The sequence below is a fragment of the Empidonax traillii genome, unplaced genomic scaffold (genome assembly GCF_003031625.1).
Source record: "Empidonax traillii isolate 1590-97213 ecotype Southwest subspecies unplaced genomic scaffold, ASM303162v1 scaffold177:size1754471, whole genome shotgun sequence".
Taxonomy (NCBI): Eukaryota; Metazoa; Chordata; class Aves; order Passeriformes; family Tyrannidae; genus Empidonax; species Empidonax traillii.
In genome coordinates this window covers 1,259,229-1,281,728 of record NW_020955370.1, presented here as the reverse complement: position 1 = coordinate 1,281,728, position 22,500 = coordinate 1,259,229, and the positions used below count along the sequence as shown (strand labels likewise).

General features: G+C 46.4%; 1 protein-coding gene, 2 long non-coding RNA genes and 1 other non-coding gene across 5 annotated transcripts in view; 1 reads left to right on the top strand and 3 right to left on the bottom strand.

Moving 5' to 3' along the window:
• Nucleotides 1–884: 884 nt before the first annotated feature.
• TRNAQ-UUG lies at nucleotides 885–956 on the top strand. Its single transcript has one exon. It is a non-coding gene; the product is annotated as a tRNA-Gln (tRNA).
• A 3,389-nt stretch (nucleotides 957–4,345) lies between these two features.
• On the bottom strand, nucleotides 4,346–17,944 carry NARF (nuclear prelamin A recognition factor). Its single transcript, XM_027886058.1, has 11 exons — nucleotides 17,846–17,944; nucleotides 17,298–17,378; nucleotides 16,795–16,938; nucleotides 15,934–16,066; nucleotides 14,331–14,465; nucleotides 10,211–10,329; nucleotides 9,269–9,398; nucleotides 8,813–8,885; nucleotides 6,097–6,234; nucleotides 5,414–5,571; nucleotides 4,346–4,875 (listed from the first exon to the last, which is right to left on the bottom strand). The coding sequence occupies exons 1-11, from the start codon at nucleotides 17,870–17,872 to the stop codon at nucleotides 4,634–4,636; spliced, it is 1,380 nt and encodes a 459-aa protein (XP_027741859.1). The 5' UTR covers nucleotides 17,873–17,944; the 3' UTR covers nucleotides 4,346–4,633.
• A 1,426-nt stretch (nucleotides 17,945–19,370) lies between these two features.
• Nucleotides 19,371–20,384, bottom strand: LOC114058580. The gene is made up of 2 exons (XR_003571485.1): nucleotides 20,135–20,384; nucleotides 19,371–20,104 (listed from the first exon to the last, which is right to left on the bottom strand). It is a non-coding gene; the product is annotated as an uncharacterized LOC114058580 (long non-coding RNA).
• A 132-nt stretch (nucleotides 20,385–20,516) lies between these two features.
• LOC114058578 overlaps nucleotides 20,517–22,500 on the bottom strand; it is a 3,346-nt gene continuing 1,362 nt past the window's right edge. Inside the window, exons 2-3 of one of the 2 annotated variants that reach the window (XR_003571483.1) lie at nucleotides 22,220–22,338; nucleotides 20,517–21,305 (exon numbers count right to left, since the gene is read on the bottom strand). This is a non-coding gene — a long non-coding RNA (uncharacterized LOC114058578). Of the gene's footprint in view, nucleotides 21,306–21,569; nucleotides 22,339–22,500 lie in introns of those variants that run through there. The other variant, XR_003571482.1, reaches the window with a different exon arrangement.

The window sequence follows — 22,500 nt, the reverse complement described above, 5'->3', positions numbered from 1 at the left end:
TGTTTCTCGTGGACTGTTGAAGTGCCGTGAACTACAGACATGCTGTGCTACCTGGAGAGCGAAGGGAAAGAGGAAGAGAAAGCAGTCATAGAATTTCCTGATTATATTTTTTTCTGTATCTATTACTTATTGCAGCCAGGCTGGCATATTCTGACAGGAATTAACTGAAGAACTTCAGACATGTCACAGCTCACTGGTACATCAGTGGTTCCTTTTATTTCTACTCTGGGAACAGGCTGTGAGGGAACGCAATTCAAAATTCTGCAGTAGCAAAGCGGGAGGCACCACTGAGCTCCAGGGCAGATACAAGATTTCCGTGTGTCCCTAAAAACAGATACTCTCCCACTGTCCATGTTTGCCTCCTGCCATCCTTATACTATGGGGTGACCTTATTGTGGCCTTCCCGTACCTACAGAGAGTGGGGAGGAGCTTTGGACAAGGGTATGGAATGACAGGACAAGGGGTGTTGTTTTAAACTAAAAGAGGGTTGATGCAGAGTAGGGATCAGGAAGAAATCCTTTACTACGAGGGCAGCGAGGCCCTGGCACAGGTTGCCCAGAGAAGCTGTGGCTGCCCCTGGATCCCTGGAAGTGTCCAAGGCCAGGTTGGACAGGGCTTGGAGCAACCTGGGCTGGTGGAAGGTGTCCCTGTCCGTGGCAGGGGGTGGAACTGGATTATCCTTAAGGTCCCTCCCAAACCAAGAGAGTTTGTGATTCTATGAAGACAGTCGTGCAGAAATGCAGGATAAATATGGATATGTAGGTTGTATTAAATTCCTGCAGTGACTGCAGGCCCAAGGGCAGGAGGAGCAGGGTGGTTTTCCCAGTGGGATTTGTTGGCTATGGATTTATGGTCCAGGCTCGCTAGAGTAAAAGGCACCACCTGGTTCTATGGTGTAATGGTCAGCACTCTGGACTTTGAATCCAGCGATCCGAGTTCAAATCTCGGTAGAACCTGTCGGGATTATCCCGATTTTTCCCCGCTCCATGGAGTCCCATCCCAATTGGGACAAAGCAGCCCAAGAGCTCAATGCAAAGACTGTCCTTAACATGATCGTTTGTGACGCTGCTCCCGCTTTTCTTCATGAGATGTACATTGGACAAAAAGGACAAGACCTTCAATAATTGTTATAACGTTTTAATTGGATATTCCATTACATTTTACTGATGTTTTACACGAAGTCTTGTTTTGGGGGGAGGATAAAAAGGCATTTACACTGTGGAAAACTTGACTTTCAGCAGGTAAATGTGCAGAATTTGGACATTGTTTTTCAGCTGCACTCCCTTGGAAAATGAGGGCAGGAATGCTGTGGTTTCAGAGCAGGGATGGTGTCACAGATGGAATTCTGCAGAGTTTAAAGGGATATTCCCTGTGCTTTGCTGACACCCCCCCTGTGTTTGCTCCTCATTTCCAAGGGTTGCTGAGGACACCTGCACACGCTGTTTCCCCTCCTGCAAACCTCTTCTCACCAGGCCCTGGTTTACACAGCGACAGGAGCAGCCCTGCTCTGTGCCAGCAGCTCCTCCTCCTTCTCCTCTGCCCAGGTAACCCTTCCCTACTGTGCCTTGGAAAAAAACACCACAGAACATTTTCAGATCAGTTTATTATTTAGTGGAAGTTCAGGTCCCAGCTGCTCAAGGGAAATGTTTTGCTCAACTCATTCCATTTTCACCCAACCCATTGATGAAAAATCCCTTATCTGTGTCAGGGCTGATTTTCATCCTTCCCCCAGCTGTTTGTTGCATCAGGCCACACACAAATAAGGATTTTACTGTTCCTTGAGCACCAGGGTTTTAATTAACTCTGTACAGTAACTTCAGTGTAATTAGTCAGCCCTCACAGACTGGTTTCATCCTTCTCCCCAGGCATGAGAGCTTTAAAGCCATACAGGCTTGTCTGCCTTGCAGTGATTCAATATATTAATTTACAATTCTAGAGAGCAGATTACCATTTCCCACAGCAATCTGGCAACTTTCTCCTTCCCATTTATGAGAGCTGGAGGTGTAGCTGTGACCCAGAGCTCTCCCAAACAGCTGAGGCACTGCTGGTGCCACAGATGTGCCCCAGCTGGAACATTACTGTCAACAATAACACTCTCCAGCTGCAGGTTTAGAAGCCAGAATCAAACCTTTAGGCAAGTGTTTCACTGTATATGAAGCTGCAATGAGGTTTTCTGATACCTCACATTTCAATGAAAGCAGGTGGAGGGGGAAAGAAAACAAATTCTCTTTCCTTTTCAACTGGTACTTTAAAGAAAAGGGCTTTAAAAAACTCAAATGTTTTACTCCAGAAAGTCTTGTAAAAGAAAAGCTGACCAAAAAAGAAAGAAAATTCTCAGTTACTTAGGTCACTAATGATAATACAGATATTCCACGTAGCCACTACAAGCTCAGTTAGATGCCCTCCTTGCCTTTAAAAACAATCCTGCAGCAGACAAATAATCAACAGTTCTTCCCACTGTGGCCTCAGCGGGTTAAAACACTGGAGCAGATGGAAGAAAAGTGGATTCAACTGAAATGGTTTATTTTATACACTGAGCCACAGATTTCCTTCCCCCACTGCCCAGCCCCGTCCTGGGGTCCCCCACGGGCACAGGGGGTGAGGCCCCTCAGGGCAGCAGCCAAACACAGGGGCCCAAGTGCCACCCACCCCTGAGGAGGATTTGTCAAGGGTCTCCTCTCAGAACAAGGCAGCTCTTGTGTCATTCAGTGAACATTCCACATTTTCTTGTACCGCTTCACCCAGCCTATGCACATAAAAAAATAAGCACACTGTACAAAGAGCAGAAGCCATATAATTTAAACATGCAGCCAGCTACAAACCATATATACAGAGAAACAGGCCTGTACAAACACAACAGGACACCTCAGCACATGATAATTCTGTTGGGAGTTTGTGGAGGAAATCGTGGCAGGTAAAGAAAATCAGACTGCAGGAGGTGGATGTTGCTCCTAAAAGAAATCTGTTCCAAAGGTCAGGCAACACCCCATCTTTCTCTAGCAGACATCTGCCACAGCTGCAGCTCCACACAGCTCTTCCCACCACTCCTGGCCTCCCTGCCTGTACAGAGGTAGATTTCTGGTGATGTTCTGATATTGCACCACGTTAAGTACCACATTTTTATTACAAAGGGACAACTGAGGCTAATTCATGGGGATAATCTCATTGTGTGCATTCAGTAATCAAATTCATCTGCACTTGAAAGAAAACATCCCTCCAACTGCAATGGTTTCTTGTTTAGGTGGAGGCTGCAATTATTCACAGCTTCCCGTTTAGAGAACTATTTCTTGTCATCAGGGTGACACTCGAGTGTCTCTCTCCTTTCCAGCAGTGCCAGGGCCTTCCCTGATCCTTTATCCCATCCTCTGGGTTCAGGTGAAATGTGGATTTCAAACACACCCAGGTTTTTGCAGGATTGGACCTTCCTCACACAAAGCTGTTGTAATATTAAAGACGTACAAGAAGATTCATTCAAACTGCATGAAATGATTAAAAAAGCCCATCCACACTTTCAGGCTGGACAAGGAAAGCTGGAACTTTGCAATGGTGAAGGGATTGGATGTTACCAGGAAAATCTGAGGAAGTCTGGCAGGAGTTTAATCCTCTTTTTGTCCATCACATTCTTGAACAACCCTCTGACAACTCAGGACACTGCAGACAAGCTTGCATGCCAACAGCACTTTACAGTGGCTGTTCAATGAGACCTCTACAGCATACTTAAAAAAATAAGTGCACCAAAATTCATGATGCTGATGTATCTTAACTCTGACGAGCTCACAAACATGGCTCAGGGCTTTCTCCTCACAGGCACCCCAGGAAGTTGTTTTTTGCAGCAGTCTGTCAACATGGGAGACAAATGAAAGAACAATGTGGGCATGTTTCACTCTAAGAGAGAAGCCAAAGCGGCCCCATCCCTCCTGGCTGCAAGCTTTGAGGAAAACTTAAAAGGAAAGTAAGTTTTCTTTTTTTTGTACCAACCAACCTATTTGGAGCTATTTTAAAGGAACCATTCAGCAGTAGCTTCCCAGGCTCAGTTTCTGTGGAGCATCCTGGGACATTACAGCAGGAAGGAATGGTGGCTAGTTTGGAACTGAGTATTTTTTGCTGAATTAAGGATACAAGGCATATAGAAATTCATTGCATCTCTTCATATACTCACTTGTCCTTTTAAAGGGCTTTTTCTTTAGCAAGGCAAGTAAATCCCGAGTCACTTCACACCAACTGCAACAATACTGAAATTCCTGTGGACTGTTTTCCTGTGGTGCCAGGGATTGCACACCTAGGAGCAGGAGTGGAATCATCTCACCCTCTTGGAGGAGCCCCATGCTGTGAAGTGAATGGAGGAACTTCATCAGCACTTCCACTCCCACAGGGCTTCTGTACCTCACGAGATCACGCTTTTGGATGAAGGAATCCACGGAGGGAACAACACACACAGTACAAGTTCAATGACAGTGGCAGGAACCTGGGCTTTTGGAGACTTCTCTGGTTCTGCAAAGCGATGGTTCTTCCCCAGAGCAGTCCCAGCTGGGCAGGGCCTCTCTCACAGCCTGGCTGTGCTCAGTGCCCGTGGTTGCATAGAGGGTCCCTGTGCTGACCCCGAGAGCTCAGCACAGCTCTGCCCTGTCCTCTGTTACCATTTGATGTCCAAACTGCTCGTGGTTTGATTCCCTGCACTGTATGTGGTGTGCAAAGTCTCCTGAGCCTTCTTGGAGTCCATGCCCTCCAGCCAGTCCTGGTACACCTTCTGCACGTGCAGGTTGGTTTCTGGCAGCCGGACGGGAATGGCAGCGTACACCTCCTCCATCTGGGCAAGCAGGGCTCTGTCTGGCTTGCCATCCTCAGTCTGGGCCTGGCCTTTGCCATTTAGGCACCCTTAGGGGAAAAAAAAGGAACAAAAAAAGCTGCAAGGGTGATGAATTCTGAGTTAAACAAAAATTTCTCCTCGTTTTTCACACTTGTCTTTACATAAACTCCCCCTGCTGCTGTTACAATTTGTATTTACCTCAAGTGACTCTGATATCAACATCACCTTAATGGAAGTGAGGTTTCCATATCAACAATCTTTCCCTGCATTCTCCATGGTTTTATGATCCTAATTATCTTGTCTTTCCTTGCCCTTGCCCAGCACCATTTCAGGTGATTTCCTGGGAGGTTTGGCAGCGCTGCACCAGCACTGACTGACAGCTCAGAGGAGAGCCAGGAACGCTGGGGCTAATTTTGGAAAACCCAATCAACTTCTGAGCCAACCCAGAACCTGTAACTGGTGTTCTGGACCCTTCATTAAATAATGAGGTTTGAGATTATTAAGAAGGGAATCAGGAAGGAATGAAGTGCCTGCCTTAGGGCAGCTTTGCTTTCCTTTGAGATTGAAGACGTGCACGGAGCAACAGGGATCCATAATCATTCTTACCTCCTGGGCACGCAAGGACCTCTACGAAATGGTACAAAAACTTTCCTTTCTTCAGCTTCAGGACCATGTTTTGGATATTCCTAAAGCCATAAGCTGCTGCAAAGCGCAGCACTGTCTCCCCATCCTTTTCAAGGGTAACTTCTTGGAAGTCCTTGTTCCTGTCAAAACACACAGAGAACATTTTAACCCCCTGCGTTCCCAGAGGAACAACCCAGCTGTGTCAGTTTGGGTTCAGCTGCTCTAAAGAGAACAGAACAAGTGGAACAGTGAGATCAAGGTGAACTCCTCCGGTTTCTAAACTGTGTTAAGCAGAAATTGGGGTGTAACTCAGAACAGAATTATACCTAATTTTTTAAGTGTGGTTAAGCTCTTAATAAAATGACTGTTGTGACAGACTTAGAGGTTTATAACATGCAACTGCCTGTCAGCCAAAGAGCAGTAACTGAATTCACTGTAGCACCAACTAAAGCAGGGGAGGTTTAAGCTGAACTTCAGCAACCCTTTCCTCACCAAAAGGGTGGTCAAACCCTGGAACAGAATCCCTCAGAGAGGTGGTTAATTTTGGGCAGCCCAAACTCCTCAGGCAGTTGGACTGGGTGATCACTGTGGGTCCCTTGCAGCTGAAAATGTTCTATTCCAAATAGCCAGTCCTACAGAACAAGGATACAAAACCTCTGACTTACTTCAGTGCTTTGTAGGTGATTTCCTTGACATCCATGCCAAAAAGCTCCTTTGCAGCATGTTTAAAAATGTGCTCCAGGTACCCATCAGACCTCTTCCCATCGTGCCTCACTACATCTCCCTCCTTTATGTCAGCAAACCTTAGAAAAACAACAGAAAGGGAGATCAGCTCTGAAGCTCCATCCCTTCCCTTCAGTAAAGCAGCGTTTTTCCCTTTCTCTGTCTCCCCCACTGAAAAGGGTTTTGTAGCACTGAGGAACGTTAACATTGTTATTACAGCTTAAAAAATGGAAACTGGTCAGGACAGCAGCAAGATTGTGGAAAATAAAATAAAGGCTCGAGTAAGAGCTGTGCTCCAGCTCAGGGAAGGAAATGAGAGCTCCTACCCAAGGACATGGCCCTTCTCCTGGAGCTTCACCTCTGCCCCAGGTCAGGGCAGCTCTGCTGAGCCCTGGTGGCTGCAGGAGGGGCTGGCTGTGCTGTTCCCTTCTGGCAGAGCAGGAAGCCACGTGGGGTGTGGGAATGCCACTTGCAGGAGGACACAGATGACGTGCTCTGCTGTTCCACGTGAAGGCCTCTCTGGGGATAATCTCCTTACCTTTTCCCAGAACACCCGCAGTGCCCTTCCCTGGCACCGGCAGCTCCTGCCTGAGCTGATCCCAGCACAGGGCTCTGCCTGGAGCCCAGGTGAGAGTCACCACAGCCAACACTACTGACAACCTTCTGACACTTGGTGCTAAACCCCTGAAGAGCTCAACATGCCTGTCCCCTCCCTGCCACACCAGTGCAGCTACTGAACAACTACTGCAGCCTATGGTTGGTTTTTTGGGGTTTGTTTTCTTTTTTTAACAACCTCAGGCGATTTTGTTTCATGGTTTGTCACCCAACTTTTGCCAAATGCTGTTTGCTGGAGCTACACAAGTGAGTTAAAAATCCGAACACAAGTCACTTTATTCATGGACCTTTTAATACCAAGCACTTCATCACAAATTGCTGCTGTGCTGGGATTTATTTTAAGAAGAGTCCAAGTTATTTAAATTTATCTGCAAGATCTATTTTTGAGACCCCAGAAGAGCAAAAATTTATGTCATCAGGTCTCTCAGCTCGAATCAGTATAATCACATTAGTCCTCTCAAAAGTTAATATTATTTTCCAACATAAATTGGGGGCACTTGGTGTGTTCAGCCTGGGGAAGAGGAGATGGAGGGGAGACTCGTGGGGGTCTGCAGCTCCTCACAAGGGGCAGTGGAGGGACAACACCCATCTCTGCTCCCTCTGACCACTGACAGGACCCCAGGGAACAGCTGGAGCTGTGTCAGGGCAGGGTTAGGTGATATTAGGAAAAGGTTCTTCCCCCAGAGGGTGGTGGGCACTGAGCAGGCTCCCCAGGGCACAGCCTCAAGGCTGCCAGAGCTCAAGGACAACACAAGGACAGGGTGGGATTGTTGGGGTGCCCTGGGCAGGGCCAGGGGTTGGACTGGATCTCTTTCCACCTCAGGAGATTCTGTAGTTCTATAAACTGAGCTAATGAACCAGGTATATTCTGAATAACAGCTTGTTCTTCCATTGGACAGGCTGATCCAGGATGAAGTGCTGTCTCTGTGTGATTATGCTTGCAAGAGCTTTGTTCATGCCATTCTCACTCTGTGTGACAGCTGCTGGTAGAAGCACTCACAGGAGCTGCACCACAAACCCAGCTCTGAACACGTTCCCACTGCACCACTCCAGTTCCTCCCCTCTACACAAGTTAATATCCAAGCAGGATATGAACTGGAACTGAAAAGGATTTTTACAAACTTACAGAGCTTTCTATTTTGTGCAAGAAAGCACGTTTAGTGCTCCACTCCCACCCCCTTGGAAAGATCCCAAGGAACAGCTGTCACACTTGAATAGAGAGCAGGGGGAGCAGCTCTGTAACTGAGCCTGAGAACTGAACAGCAGGCACAGCACTCCCTGAGCCAGCACAGGGGGTAAACAAAACCTCTGCAGTGCTTTGTGTGCTGCTCAGCCACAGCACAGTGCAGTCTGAGCTGATCTGGAATAACTAACTGCTGTCCTCAGTACAAACCCAGCTAATTACCATTTCCTGAAAGGGTGCTGCTTCTAGCAATTCTCCAGGAACATACTGGGGAAGTGGAAATTTACTGTCAAGATGCTGCTGGGAAGCAGAGGGGAGCACAGAGCAGATGGTCAAGCCCACGACTGTGTCCCTGCAGCTTTTGGGAGGCACATCAGACTGCTGGGCTGCACACAGGATGGAGCACAGGAGAGCTCTGAACAGCCTCAACACCCCTGACAGTCACATTTACTAGCAAGGCACGAGCTCAGTGTAGCCAAATCTAATATTGCTGCATTTAAATAAAAATTAAGGAGCTACACAATCCTCAAAATTCTTCAAAGATCTCCAAAAGGCATAAATTTTAAAGGAGTTACTATTTAGTATATACTCTGAGGTAGTGACCCTTTTGTATTTAGACAGCATATACAGTTTTATATATTATCTGTTTTATATTACTTTTATATGTAGCCATGAACATCTGAGACAACACTTGAGTGGTTTTGGCCACTGTGGTATATTCAGGCTTTGATGCAGGTTTTTTTTTTTCTTTAAAAAGAAAAAACATTCTTCTGAGCAGTTTTACATTGGTGCTGAATATGCTCCATTTATGTGTCATTTATGATCAAAATAAAGAAACAATCCACAACAAAGCTACTTACAAACTATCTACAGCTACTTCAGTCACATCTTTCAGAGACACATTTTTCTGTTCCATTATTTGGACGATTTCACCTGCAGGAAAACACAAGACATTTTACTTTCAACACAAAGCACAAACACACACACACACACACTGTGCCTGTTTTACAGATCCATGTCCCAATGTCACATTCTCCAGCTCTTCCCAGAGTCAGTTCCCTCCAATATCTTGAGAGGCCTGACACTTCCAGCCCCAAAGAAAAGGGCCTTCAAGCTTGCCCAAACTTTGCTTAAATCCTTAACCTGATATTTCAGATGAATAGCAACTTGAAAGTATCCCCTGTGCTACCGGCAGCACCAAACCACACGGACTTATTTTTAAGCAGACTTGAAAAAAAGCCAAGTCTGGCATAAAGGCTCTGCTAAAAGTGGTGGTTCACTTATATATTTATAGGTGGTAAGTTGAAAGGTTGAACCTGATGTCAGGACACAATCAACTTCGGATGAGTTGGACAAGGCAGTGTAGAAATCTTCCCGCAGGGCTTCCAGCTTTTTGTCGTAACAAGGCGCCACAACTACATGGAAAATTTTCTCAGGGGACAAGTTCTGTGGGACACAGAAGGGAGCACAGGTGAACTGCTTGAAGAGCAAAAGACAGCTTGAAGGATGACAGGGACAGAAATAGTGTCATAAAACCCCACGCAGGCAGTACCAGGAATCAGTCCCTACCCATCACACTGAGAGGCTGCCACACGCAGATAATGATTTGCCAGAAGTCACAAAGCATCAGCAGCAGATTTCCCAAGCCTGTCTTCTGGCTGCAACTCTTACTTAACCTTCAGACCAAGTTTTCTGTAGCTTTTGATTGCCTTAGGAAATGAATACAGTTCAGGAGTTCTGGTTCCTGGCTGTCCCTCACTCATGTCCATCTATTTACCCATCCATGTGCACACAGCAACAATTTCCTACAGACTGTGGCTGCAGTTCCATGTAAGTATGATATGTAAAGAACAGCAGCTTTTTCAACACACAAAATGGAGAAGATAAAAAGGTTTGTTTCTAGGATACAGTGCTTTTATTGATCCCAGATAACAGGGCAATTTCCACATGACTCTCCTCTGCTCCTGTTTTGCCTGTGCTGTAGAACAGCACAATAAGAAACCCTTTAGCTGCCATGGGTTTAATTTTATCCTTAAATATCTACAGCCATGTTGCCCTGAGAGTGCAAGGACTGCAGTGCATGAACTGAGGTTCTTTGCACATTCTTCCCATCATGGCACTTGTGTAGCAGCAGTGCACTATTTACTTTCCAAGGACAAATAGTAACTAAGATCTGCATTTCAGTATCAAAACCCACCATAGCCCAACTTTTCTATTTAGAAGAGTATAATGGTAAAAAATAAATGGGAATTCTTTACCTGCTGCCTGGCAAAGTAGCCCTTCACTAGGGAGCCCATGATCTGCTGGGGAGACTTTGCAGTGCAAATGTGAGAGGTCACCAGGTTGGTGAGCACCCTTTCAGCATATCGGATCCAACCTGCAGGGCCAGGAAAGCACAATCAGAGACAGGAGCGGCCCAGAAGCACAAAAATCAGCCCCTAAAAACCTTGACGCCTTCACAGCAGGTAGGGCATTGCTGGGCAGGGTTAGGGGAAATGGAGGGAACTTCGAGGCTCTGTTAATAAAGCTTTAATCAGTAATTCACTGGGTCATTAATCTAGACCTAGAAGAAGCCACTGTGAACTTCATGCCCTGTTAAACCCTTCCTAGAGCTCAGATTTAACAAAGCAGAAAGAGCAGCACCCCAGCTAACAAAGAGTAACTTGACCTTCCAGACCTCAGCCCCTGGATCACCTCAGACTACAACAAACACACTGTTTGGCTGCTTAACTGGGACCTGCTGTTCCTGAATTCAACAGCCATGGCCCCAGCTCGCCTGCCCTGGAACAGGAGTCACATGAAAGCATTATCACCAGATGCACAGGGATTAAGCCTGGAAAAAAAATGGCTTCTTTCACTCTTGCTGGAGTAGCCACACCTTCAGGAACACCCCCCACACACACAACCACACACACAGGAATGAACTGAAACCTCTGTGTGAACATTCTGTCCTTAGTTACTCAGGAACCCCCCTCCCTGTGACCAGACTCCTTCATTCAGCAATCAGCCCAGGCAAGCTGTGGATGGATATTCACACCATTCCCAATATCCAGAGCTGTTGTATTATTGCCCACCTTCCAAAGCAGAACTGGCAGATCAAGGTATTTAGGGTGTGCAATTCTTTTTTAGGCACTGCAGCTCTTGCTGGAAACCACAGCCCAGAATCTTTCACAGCAATGGTTTAGAGATTTTTTCATCTACATGACACCTCAACTGGGCAGGAGATTTAGGCCCAGCCTTCCAGGGAAGTGGAATCTTGGAATCTGCTTTTGGTGCTAAGAAATACTGAGAAATATCACACTTAAGTCTTTTATCTTCAAGCAGATTAGTGTTTACATAAGAGAAAAACTGCTGTGCAGTACATGCTGCCCAGGAAGGGTAAAACCTGGAGGTTAATTTTTAAGCTTGGAATTACCACTGACATAAAAAAAAACCCCACTTGGTAATGTTTAAGTCAAAACAGCAGCACAAAACTGGGATCCAAGTGGTGTTCAGCTGTTTGCCTCTCTATGGCAGAGCAGTGTTATAAAATTTGAACGATGAAAATGAAAATGTGAAAGTGTTAGAAAAAACCTGCTCCTCCAGCTGTTTAAATAGTCCCAGTTCTTGCTGAAGTACAGGCTTCAAGTTTAACAGATAGTGGTCTCCATGGAAAATCTCAGAGACACACATCATCTTCCACAGCCATTCATTTCAGCTGTGGGAAAAGCTGAGGACCAGATTTACACATCAGGACTGTGCTGAACTGCCAGACTCTGAGCAGAGGGTTTGCCTCATGTCCACCTTCAGCTGCACCTGCAACAAAGGACTTAAATCCTTGGTGTTTGGTGAAAGGCTGTATTACATTACAGTTACATCCTACTGCTCAAAGGGCTTGAGTCTCAAATGCTGTCCAAAGAGAGCAACAACTGCTTCAAACCAAACCAGGACAGTTTAAAAACCATCCTGCCCTGTACTTGCCATTAATCACCCCAGCACTCCTGCCATGAGTTCCTGGAACTGGAATGTTTCAGCTGTTGTAGTCATTTCACTGAATCCCAAGAGATTCCTGACAGGTATTGCCCAAAGTAATTTCTGGAATTCTGGACCCACCCAGACCTACCCCCTCCACAAACTCATTTGGATTCTCAGCCATTTGCTGGCTTGTGTTGGCATCAAAGGGCATGAAACCCCTACAAATCCACGCATCATTTCTTGCAGAGCTACCTCAGAACACACATTTTTTAGTGGTTATTGTGAGAAGGTCACTAAGATACATGCCATAAATGTATCTATGCATCTGTAGGAAGGGCAGGAAAACTAAGAAAACTTTTGCTACCTTAAAACCCCATTCCTGGAAAAGGCAATCAGTTGACTGGGACAAAAGCATCTGAATCCTCAATATTTACAGTCCTCCTACTGCTGCTGCAAATCCCAAGCCCTTGGCTTTGCTGGGAGTACCCAGAGGTTGGCAATGCATTCAGAACTGGCTGTTTCCAAAACCTGCTCCACGTTGCTGACCAGCTTGGTCCACTGAGGAACCCAAGCGATGACTGAGCTGTTACCTGTGCTATCAGCAGTTACACTGTGGGACTTTAAACAAGAAACAAAAACACCAGCTCCCTTTCTCCTCTGGGAGCAGCAGGAGGTGAGCAATTAAGAGAGGGCCAATAATCCACCTTTTTATCAGGTTCTGGGCCCTCTGGGCTCTGCTCTTTGCTGGTGGCAGATGTTCCAGCCCAGGCTGCTGCCCGGGGTGATAGGGCTGTGCAGGGTCACACCCCCAGATAAACAAGAGCAAAGCAGTTCTACAGTTCACACTGACCTTCTGTCCACTCAAATGTTAAAAAAACATCTTGTGATAAACACAGTAAACAGCATTTGTGGGAGAAATTTATGTAATCTGGGGGTAGAGAAGGGAAGGAGAATAAGGAACAGAAAGTGCCCTCAGATGGTTAAGGTCAGTACACACAATGAACTCACTCTGAGGATAATTAGTCATGATTTTTGCTTTCTCCAAGTGCTGTCCAAGAAACACACCATGTTCTCAAAATGTGTTTACAGTGATACTCTGGTTCAGTTTCCCAGAAATGGAAAGCACCCATGCTCTGCTGACATCTGTACAGACAGCTGACACCACAACCTGCACTGAAACCAGAAACTATTTCGTGTGGGCCACACAAAGACAAGAGCAGTGCTCCATTAGTTATTTTAAAATATTTCCAATAAGAGCAGCAGATAATCTGAGCTCTGTTTCTAAATGAAGAAAATCAAAATCCTCAGAAGTTCTAGAAGAAATCCTCAGGTTCTGAATTTTACATAAACCATGCACAACCTAATTAATGGGGGGTGTTTCAACTTCACAGGTTTCACATGAAAAAAAAAGCAATATATAGTATGCCTGCTCCTGAAGATGAGAGGTTACACTAAGATAAAAGATGAAAAGAAAGAGACTTTTCCTCCTAGTTTATATATGCAGTACCTAAAGCATAACCCAGATACTTCAACCACAGAATACACAGAGAATTAAATTATTAAATATAATTCAAACAGTAGTATTTAAACTTCAGATCAATGACAACAGCAGATTCTGGGCATAACCAACTGCAACTCTCACTCACTCTCTCATCACTTAACATTTCTTTAACCACTGCAAGCCACTTGAGTTATTTCAGAACTAGCAAGACATATCTTGGTATTTTTATCAGCCTTTTGAAAAAAGAAAACCATTAATTTTAGGGTGGAGTTGAGAGGGATGTTAGGCAAAGGAGTTACTTCTACCTCTTTTTTTGATACTCCTTTTTTAGTGAGGTGACTTTCAGACTGAAATGGGGGTGTGCTGACAAATGGAAAAGGGAAGCAGTGACTGAATGTTCTGCATCCATTCAGTTGGGATAAATGCAGGTTCTGTTCATACAGAACACGTTCTCAGGTGCAAAACTCCCACAAGTGAGACACTGAGTGAGTCAAGGCTATGACATTTCATGTGAGAATTATTTTCTGAGTGTCAGACACGACCATCTCACAGTCATCATGAGGAATGTCACCTGCTACTTTCCCCCCAGGGCTTAAGTGGCAAGTTCAAAACTTGGCTCGGGATAACAGAGGTTGTGGTTTAATCCTATCAAAGTTCCATAAAGATTCTTTTCAATAAGGAAATACCCCGTTAAACTGTGTGGTCTGAACTCCTCCACTGCAGTTCTGATTCTCATCTCCAGGCACTGAGGATGAGCAGTGACCCTGGGAACAAGCACTGTGTGCTTGGCAGCCCTCAGAAGCAAACCAGAAACGCTCCAAGTTGTGCAAAGCTCCCAAATGAAGCCACTCTTGCCTCAGTTCCTTGGTGGCTGCAGGGAGAGCAGGCTGAGGGGCACGGAGGATGGGGAAATCAGTGCTCACCAGGGCAGGCAGAGGCAAACATTGGTAAGGCATGTTCCTCCTGGTTCCTCCGCTGGTACCGCTGCACGAATTCCCTCTGGCTCTCCAGGATACTGAAATCTGCAGCTATGGTGGTGTCAAACACATAATGCACCCCTGGGGAAGCAAGCAGAAAGGAACAGGGCATGGGGCATCTCTCAGAGTTCCAGGCCTATGGAAAACCTTGGGAGGATCACTGAGTGTATTCTTTTCCTGCTCCAAATGTTTAGAAAATAAATGAAGGCCATACACTGAAAAACTCCTTTCTGTGTCATAAATTTCAAAGGACCACCAGCTTGCTCATGCTGCAGGCAACACTTCAGACAGTTCTCTGCCTCCTCCAGAGGAGTTTGCCATTCAGCATCCATTGCTTTGGTTTAATTGAAGGGATTTCATGACTCTGGGTGACTCACAGGGACTCTTGTAAAGGAGTGTTCTTTTCAAGACATGCTGAAGTCACATTTCATTATCCACAAAAGAAATACTTCCAGTTCTATCTCCCCTTGGTGAATTTGTCTGCAGAGGTGCAAGAGCATATCAGCAACACTGCAGACCTGCTGGCCCTATGAACATAACACTGAGCACATCCCCACAGCAAGCGAGGCATTGATAAATGAGTATGTTCTAAGAAAAGAAATGAGCCCCACCACAACTCAGCAGTGCTTTTAGGGGAAGGAAATGTACTGGGTACAAAGATGCATCATAAAAACTAAGAGAAATGAATATCTATAGATATATACATATGGAAACACTTTATAGGTTTATTACCGTAATGGAAAAAAGTAAATGAAAAAAAAAAATTCCAAACTTATATAAATAGCATAATGAGCAAAGGAAATACAGCTTTAACACAAAACAGGCAGATACAACAGTTCTTGCATGTAATTTCAAATTATAGGGAAAAAAACCAGAACTGACAATCTTCTGGAGATTTAATGTGTCAAAAGGACTGGAAGGAATTTAGGGTAAGAATTCCCTCCTCCCTCAAGTTACAAAATACAAGGAAATCTTATTGAAGGTCATGAATAAATCCTCCCTGATTTCTTGGTAGTGGAGGCTTTGGAGCCAGCTCTACAATGTCCTTCTATGCCATGACCTTTGCTGGGAACAGGGAATGTTTCCAGTCCTTGTCTGACACAGCTCTGTGTCCCTGGTGCCCCCCAGAAATCAGAGAGTGAGGAGCTCAAACTCTGACCTAAGTTGTGCAATGGCACCTTCTGGCTGCACAAGAAAATATCAAGGAATAGAGTCCCAGAATGATTTGGGTTGGAAGAGACCCTAAAAATCATCAGTTCCACCCCCTGCCATGGGCAGGGACACCTTCCACCAGCCCAGGTTGCTCCAAGCCCCGTCCAACCTGGCCTTGGACACTGCCAGGGATGGGGCAGCCACAGCTTCTCTGGGCAACCTGTGCCAGGGCCTCCCCACCCTCATTTCTGCCTGGTATCCAATCTAAATCTCCCCTCTTTCATGGTCAAAAGCCCCTCTCCAGCTCTCTTTCAGGTACTGGAAGGCTGCTGGGAAAGCAAAAGAACTAAACCAGTCCCCCCTTTCTGCTCCACCACCATAACAACCCCAAACTTACCAAGACTTTTGAGGAAACCACAGAGTCTCTTGGCTGCTTCATTCACAGAGAGATTGAATTTAGCAGCAAAATAAGGCAATGACTGAGGGCATAGAGACACTGCCAACACTTTGTGTTTTGAGGTATCACATTTCTGGTAAACAAAAACAAAGAAAAAAAAAAAGATATGTCATTATGACAGGGTAAAGCTCCTTGCTTTCCCTGCTTTTTCCACTCCTGGAGTTATTCCTTGGTGTCTTATGCTTCAGTGAGCCGTATCATTACAAACCCTGTGAAACAACCATCAAGTTGGGGCAGGACAGGGTGTTCCTCTGATTCTGCCAGTGTTTAATCATCTGTAGATGTTGCTTTTATATAATCCATCTGTCCTCTAGGACAATCCTTTGCTTGGTCTCCACATGGCATAAGGAATGTTAAGAGACATTCAGCACCCATGATGTTCTAGCAATATGAAAGGTTCTAGCAAATATGCACAAAGTTTTATGTTTAAATATCAAGCAAACTAATGTTTACAGAAGTCCTAGTAATAAAGGTATGAATATCTATAAATACTGAATTACAAGACTAATTTGTTAGTAGAGTAATGAGGGAGTTACATTTCCAATAAATTGCCCTTCTGCAGGTGCAGTAACTTCCTTCCAGAATTTAGGTGAAATGCTGTGACCTCACAACTCTAGTGCAAAATTATTTTAAAGTTACTTTATCATTCATCTTGCTTCAAGTTTTCACTTCCTCTTCGGAAAAAGCATATCCTGACCAATCTTCACGATATCTGTCTTGGGAAACCAAGCTGCTTAGTCATTCTGTAACTGCCTCCTCCTCCTCACAGAAAACTGTGTGTTATTGTTGGGGTCACTTTACCTTATTAAGGTTGAGAACACGAAAGAACTCCTTCTGGTTCTGCTGGAAAACTCTGGCTCCTTCTTCCGATGTCATGCAACTGTCACAGGCTAAGCAGTCGCTAAGGAGTATTTTAGCATTAGCCAGAGTATCAAACTCATTTTTCTAAGGGGGGGAAAAAAGTGTGATCAAGAGCGTCATACATTTGCTATGACAACCATTGGCAGCTAAGAAAGAAACTTAGATACAAAGACATTTTGTGCCCTTTTACTATCAAAACTCCTCTCAAGTTCTGTGTCTGTTTTGAAGACTTGATATAAGATTTTTGACACTCAAAATGGGCTTTTATTTCACCTTTTGAAACGATTTTTCATTCTCTACAAGAGCTCAAGATTGCTTACAACTGCTTGTTCATTATTGCTATGTTTAGGACTTGAAAGTCGTCTCCTTATAACCTCCCTTAGGGTACACAACAACAAAAGAATACAAATAGAGCACATTACAGTTTACAGAAGGAACATTACCTCTTCAAAGCCATCGTTTGAACTCAATGCATCAACAGATGTGCTTTGTGTACCATCATTTTTCTGTTTTTTACTGCATTCCTGAAACAAAACAGAAAATACAGGGATCGTGCCGAGCCCGTTCAGCGTTCCATAAGCACCCCTTCAGTACTCTGTGTGTACCATTTAACCACTAATGGTACGTTACTTTGCAGCGTTCTGGCACGGTTCGTTCTGCCCCTTCACACGCGAGGCCTTGCGTTCAAAGTGCAATCGCTGCGATGGAAGCGATTCCTCCGCAGGAACCGCTGTGCTCCATCAGTTCTGGAGTGCCGGGCGGTGTGTCAGCCCCGGGGAGGAGCGGAGGGGAGCGGAGGGCTCCGTGTGCGGCCGCGGGGCTCCCGGGAGGACGCGGAGCGCGGTGACCTTGGGGCCGGCGGCCAGCGCCGCTCGGCCTGCCGGGCTAACCCCGGCACTGGGGAGTCCCCGCCGGCCGCGTTCCCAACCCCCGGGACTGTGCCCCCCTCCCCAGCCGAGGGGTCCGGGCAGGACGCGGCCGCCGCACTCACCTTTTTGGTGCAGTTCTCGCACTTCATTTGCGGCGCGGCCGGCACAGCCCGGCGCTGTCGCGGGTGCGGCGCGGTCCTGGCGGCCGGGGCTGCGGGACAGGAGAGAGCGGGGCGAAGGGTGAGACCCGCACGAGCAGCGCCAGCCCGACCCCCTGTCCTGTCCTGTCCGGCCCGGCCCCGCCGCCCTTTGTTGCCGCGCCCGCCCCGCCGGGCGGTCCCGGGGCGGCCCCGCCGCTCACGTGCCCCGCAATGCCCCGCAATGCCCCCGCCCGCAGTGACCCCGCAAACGCCGCCGGCCCCCCCTCCAGGGGCGGTGCGGGGCGGACACGGCTCGCCGAGCCCCCCGGAGAAGGTGCCCCCTCAGGCGGCACGGGGAGCGGGACCCCCCCCCCACACACACACACCGCACCCCGGCCCCTCAGAGCCCCCCGCGCCGGGCTGGCGGGCACGACCCACAGCTCGTCAGCTCCGCGGGGAAGAAAAAAACAACAACAACCAGCGAATACCCCCAAAACAGCCGAGCGCAGCCCAGCACGCAGTCCCGGGCGCGGGGCCGCTGCCGTACCTGCCGCCGGGGCTGTGCCTGTGGCCGCAGAGCGGGCGGGGCGGCCCCGCCTCCGCCACCGCCTCCCCCGGCACGGCCCCGGCCGCGCCCGCCGGGCTCATTGCGGACCTGCGGCGCCGCACGTACGCGGGGGAACCCCTTCCCGACCCGCATCCCGATCCACGGCCACATCCTCATCTCCATCCCTCCGCCTCCTGCCCCCCGCGCCCGGCAGCGGCGGTGCCCGGGGTTCCGCTGCTTCCCCCACGCGGCCCCGCATGTTTTTTACAATGCGCTCCGCAGTTCTATCACACAAAGGGTTATTTTCGCCTCCCCCACCCCACCCCCCGATTTCTCTTTTCTCATTTTAATTTTAAAATGAAACGACACCCTGCGAGTTGGTAAATACGGCACCATCACCATTTTATTTAACCCGGGTGCTGCGGTCTCGCGTTTCTGTAACAAAACCCAAGTAACCAGCGACGCTGTTCCCAGGCAGGAATCGCAAACCTTTATGTACAGCGTTATTAAACGGATACATCAACCTCCCATTGCCTCAGAGGGCCCAAAATATTAATTAAGGTGCTTATGATCTCTTGTCTTTCTAAGCCCCGGGTTGTGGTACTTTGACAGAAAGGTTCAATCCCCATCTTGCTGCTCCTTTAACCCCCGTGAACACACGCACAGCACACGCCTACAGCTGCGCAGGGAAGTTTTTCTGCTCTAAAATGACATTATACAAATCAAACCGCAGAACTTCCAACGAACGTGCGATTTCCTGCCTGAACTGCAACTTTCCTTTACCCAGAGCCCCCGGGAAATCCCCTCCTGTTACAGGGAGCTCCAACGCCTTAATCCACAGACAGGTTTTGGGCACAAGGGCTGGAGACAGGCACGGCCACAGGGGTTTGTCACCCAAGGGCACAGCTCTAACCACTTGTGCCGTTTTAAGGACACCAAAAATAACCTCAGAGAAGAATGTAAAAATAACGTGGGCTTTTATTCTTTAATTTACAGACTGTAGGTCAGTTGTCACCGAGGTCAAAGAAATCAAGAACTCCTTAGCTTTACCATAATGAAAGCAAACAGAACCGTTTTCTTATTGCCAATTTAAAGAAAAATAAGCTGCTGGTGATTTACATATACCTTGGAACACATCACTAATCCTGGCTTGAGCTAAAAACTGTAATAGCTTTGGTAATCATTTTCTGTGTCTCTGTCCTCTTCATTCAAAACACTCTCACATTTCCCATTAGCATATTAACCCAAGCTTTTTAAAAGCACCACAGCCATCCCAGAGCAATCCCCATTCCACCTAAGAATTTGCATTTCCTAGCAATTCCATGCTGGAATGCAGCATTGTTTGGCATCTTCTTTCCTCTTCCTTTGAATGAGTATTTTCCTACTACAAAGCTGTGCAAACCTCCCAGCTTATTCCACCTGGATACAACAGCCATGGTTGCATTGAGCATTCTGGAGATAGCACCGAAGAAAGTTCTAAATTAGGAATGTGCTGCTAAAATCCTTCTGTTTCACATTTTGATGATTATGCTTATATTTATTATCCAAAACTGATATTGTGATTCTTAAAAAGACACGACAGCTTTGGATGTTGCTGTAACTGTGCAGATCATATTTAAAGTATTTTTTGTTTCACAAAATCACAGAATAGTTTGGGTTGGAAGGGACTTTTGAAGGTCATCTTGTTCCACCCCCTTGCCATGGGACACCTGGGACAGGGACACCTTCCACTAGACCAGGTTACTCCAATCTCTGTCCAACCTGGCCTTGGATACTTCCAGGGATGGGGATCTACAACCTCTCTGAGCAACCAATTTACTCATCTGCTACAGGACTGGTTGTGCTTCTGCACATCATCAAAGGGCAGTAGATTAAATTTCCCCCCATATTTCTTCACATTCACAATGAAAGCCAGATAACTGCATGGAAATTGAAACATCTGCAGAAATATTAAAGACATCTTAGGTACAAACCTTAAGTCCAGGAATACCTGGACTGAATTATTTTCAATGTAAGGATTCAAACAAAAAGAGCAAAAACTGATACAAACCAAAGGGTGTGCAAAGAGTCTCTGTTTCATTGCACAGTAGAAGATCATACTTGTGAAATCATTAGATAATTACATGTCCCATGTCTTTTATTGCCAAGAGCACCCTCTGCTTTCCCTGAGCTACGGATGCCACTTTCCCACAGGACACCAGATCCCTGACCCGCCCTCACACCAGGCCTGACAACCTGAGACAAGAGAGCACCATCCTGCTTTAATGAGCCCTGGGGAGGTAACAGTTACCACCTTTGCAAAGCTACTTCCCAAAAACCTCACCACCTAAAAGCTTTCCTATGGCAACACTAGGTAGCACTTAAAGGCATTACTTGCTTTTAGGGCCACTCTTGATGCATTTGGCCTCCATCCCTCCATGTAACATTTCTCCCTGTGCCTGAAACGTTTACACGCTGAATAAAATGGAGAAATAAGTATTTCCCTGTGAAAACAAATTGTTGCAAGCAACTGAAGAAAGTGTTACAGGCTGAACATCAGTCCTGCAGGCACTGCCAGCTGTGAATGCCTCCTCACCTCGGTGACAGCACAGGCAGCACTCAGAACTGGGCACTAAATCCTGGCTGCAGCTGGTAAATACGTACTCCATGAAATCAGTGCTCTGCAGGCTGCACACACACTGTTCCCACAGAGGTCAGGGGACCCCAGGCACAGCTCGCTCCTTGGGATGAGCTCATTTCTACCGGGACTCGCAGCCAATTCCGTCCCACCACAAAACAACCCCGGTCTGGGGGTGCTTCCAACCAACTGTTGAGGGTCAGGTGCTCTGGGAATTTCTCCTGGCATGCTGATGAGATCACATGCTGATTGCACAGCTGAATCTCTAAGTGTAAGACCTTGGAGGGGGTGGGGGGGGGAAAGAAGTGTAAGGAGGTAGAAAGGAATATTTAGGAGAATGGGCTGAAATTAGGAAAAAGGACCAGAAATACAGGAGTGTCAAACTAATGCAAAATAAAGGCCAGTTCTGTTATATCTGCATGTTCTGGGGTTTAGATCAGTGAATTAACAGTTACAAGTGGATTTACTCTACAAATTGCATTTCTATACCTCCAGGGAATCTATTTTTTGTATTACTGAGCAAGAAGTCTACAAATAGTCAATTACATATTCCTGAATGTTTATTTTGGCAAATAGTTTTTGTTTCTGCAGCAACACATTGTGGAATTCACGCTGTTCTTCAAGCCCAAGATCGGGCTTTTAAAATGTGTTTCATCTCCCTTTTTTTATTTGGCAGGCATAACACCACTCACCTGCTTCAAAATGTGCATTTTGAGAAAAAATGCTGTAAGAATCATTACCAGATAGCAGAAGCTCACGAGGATCTTTGCCACATTCCAGTTTTGAGCATGTGCATGGCATTTCCCATAATAATTTCTCTCTAACTTCATAATTAAATGAAGTCATATCAGGTTGTCTGCCCACGGCCCTTGCAGAACTGGAGAAGTGCAGAATTGCAATATTTTTGCAGTTAGTAACAAGATTAAAACAAAGTGATGTGTTGTGTGGTTTATGCTGAGTGCAGGGGGCAGATGAATTTCGTACTTATTTCACTCTGCTCTAGACACAAGAACTCTTTTGTTTCGTATCACTCAGAATGGCTTAATATTTGGTTTCCAGAGAAACCAGTTGCTGATTGACAACTGATTGGACATAAATTTCTTCCCAGAAGACTCAGTCAGCTGCTTGTTTGGGTTGAGGGCACGTGATACTTATTACTTCCTATTTTTCATCCAAATCCAGCAGCTGGTACCTCGTGACTCACAGGGAGGCCAATTCATTCTTGCAGTTCCTCAGTGCCTTTTCCCATTAACAGAATTACACAAAAAGTGCAGATCAGTTGGTATCAGATGTCATCCAGGAAGGACATTCCTGTGCAACGGAGAGAGGACCAAATACCATTTGTAGGTGAAGTTATACACTGACTTACATAACAGGAATTGAAGAAGTTAAGCCAAACTACAGATGTTTGCACTTCACCCCTTCTGCCTGCCATGAGCAGTTGCTGTAATGGATTGAACAGGAACAGCTTTT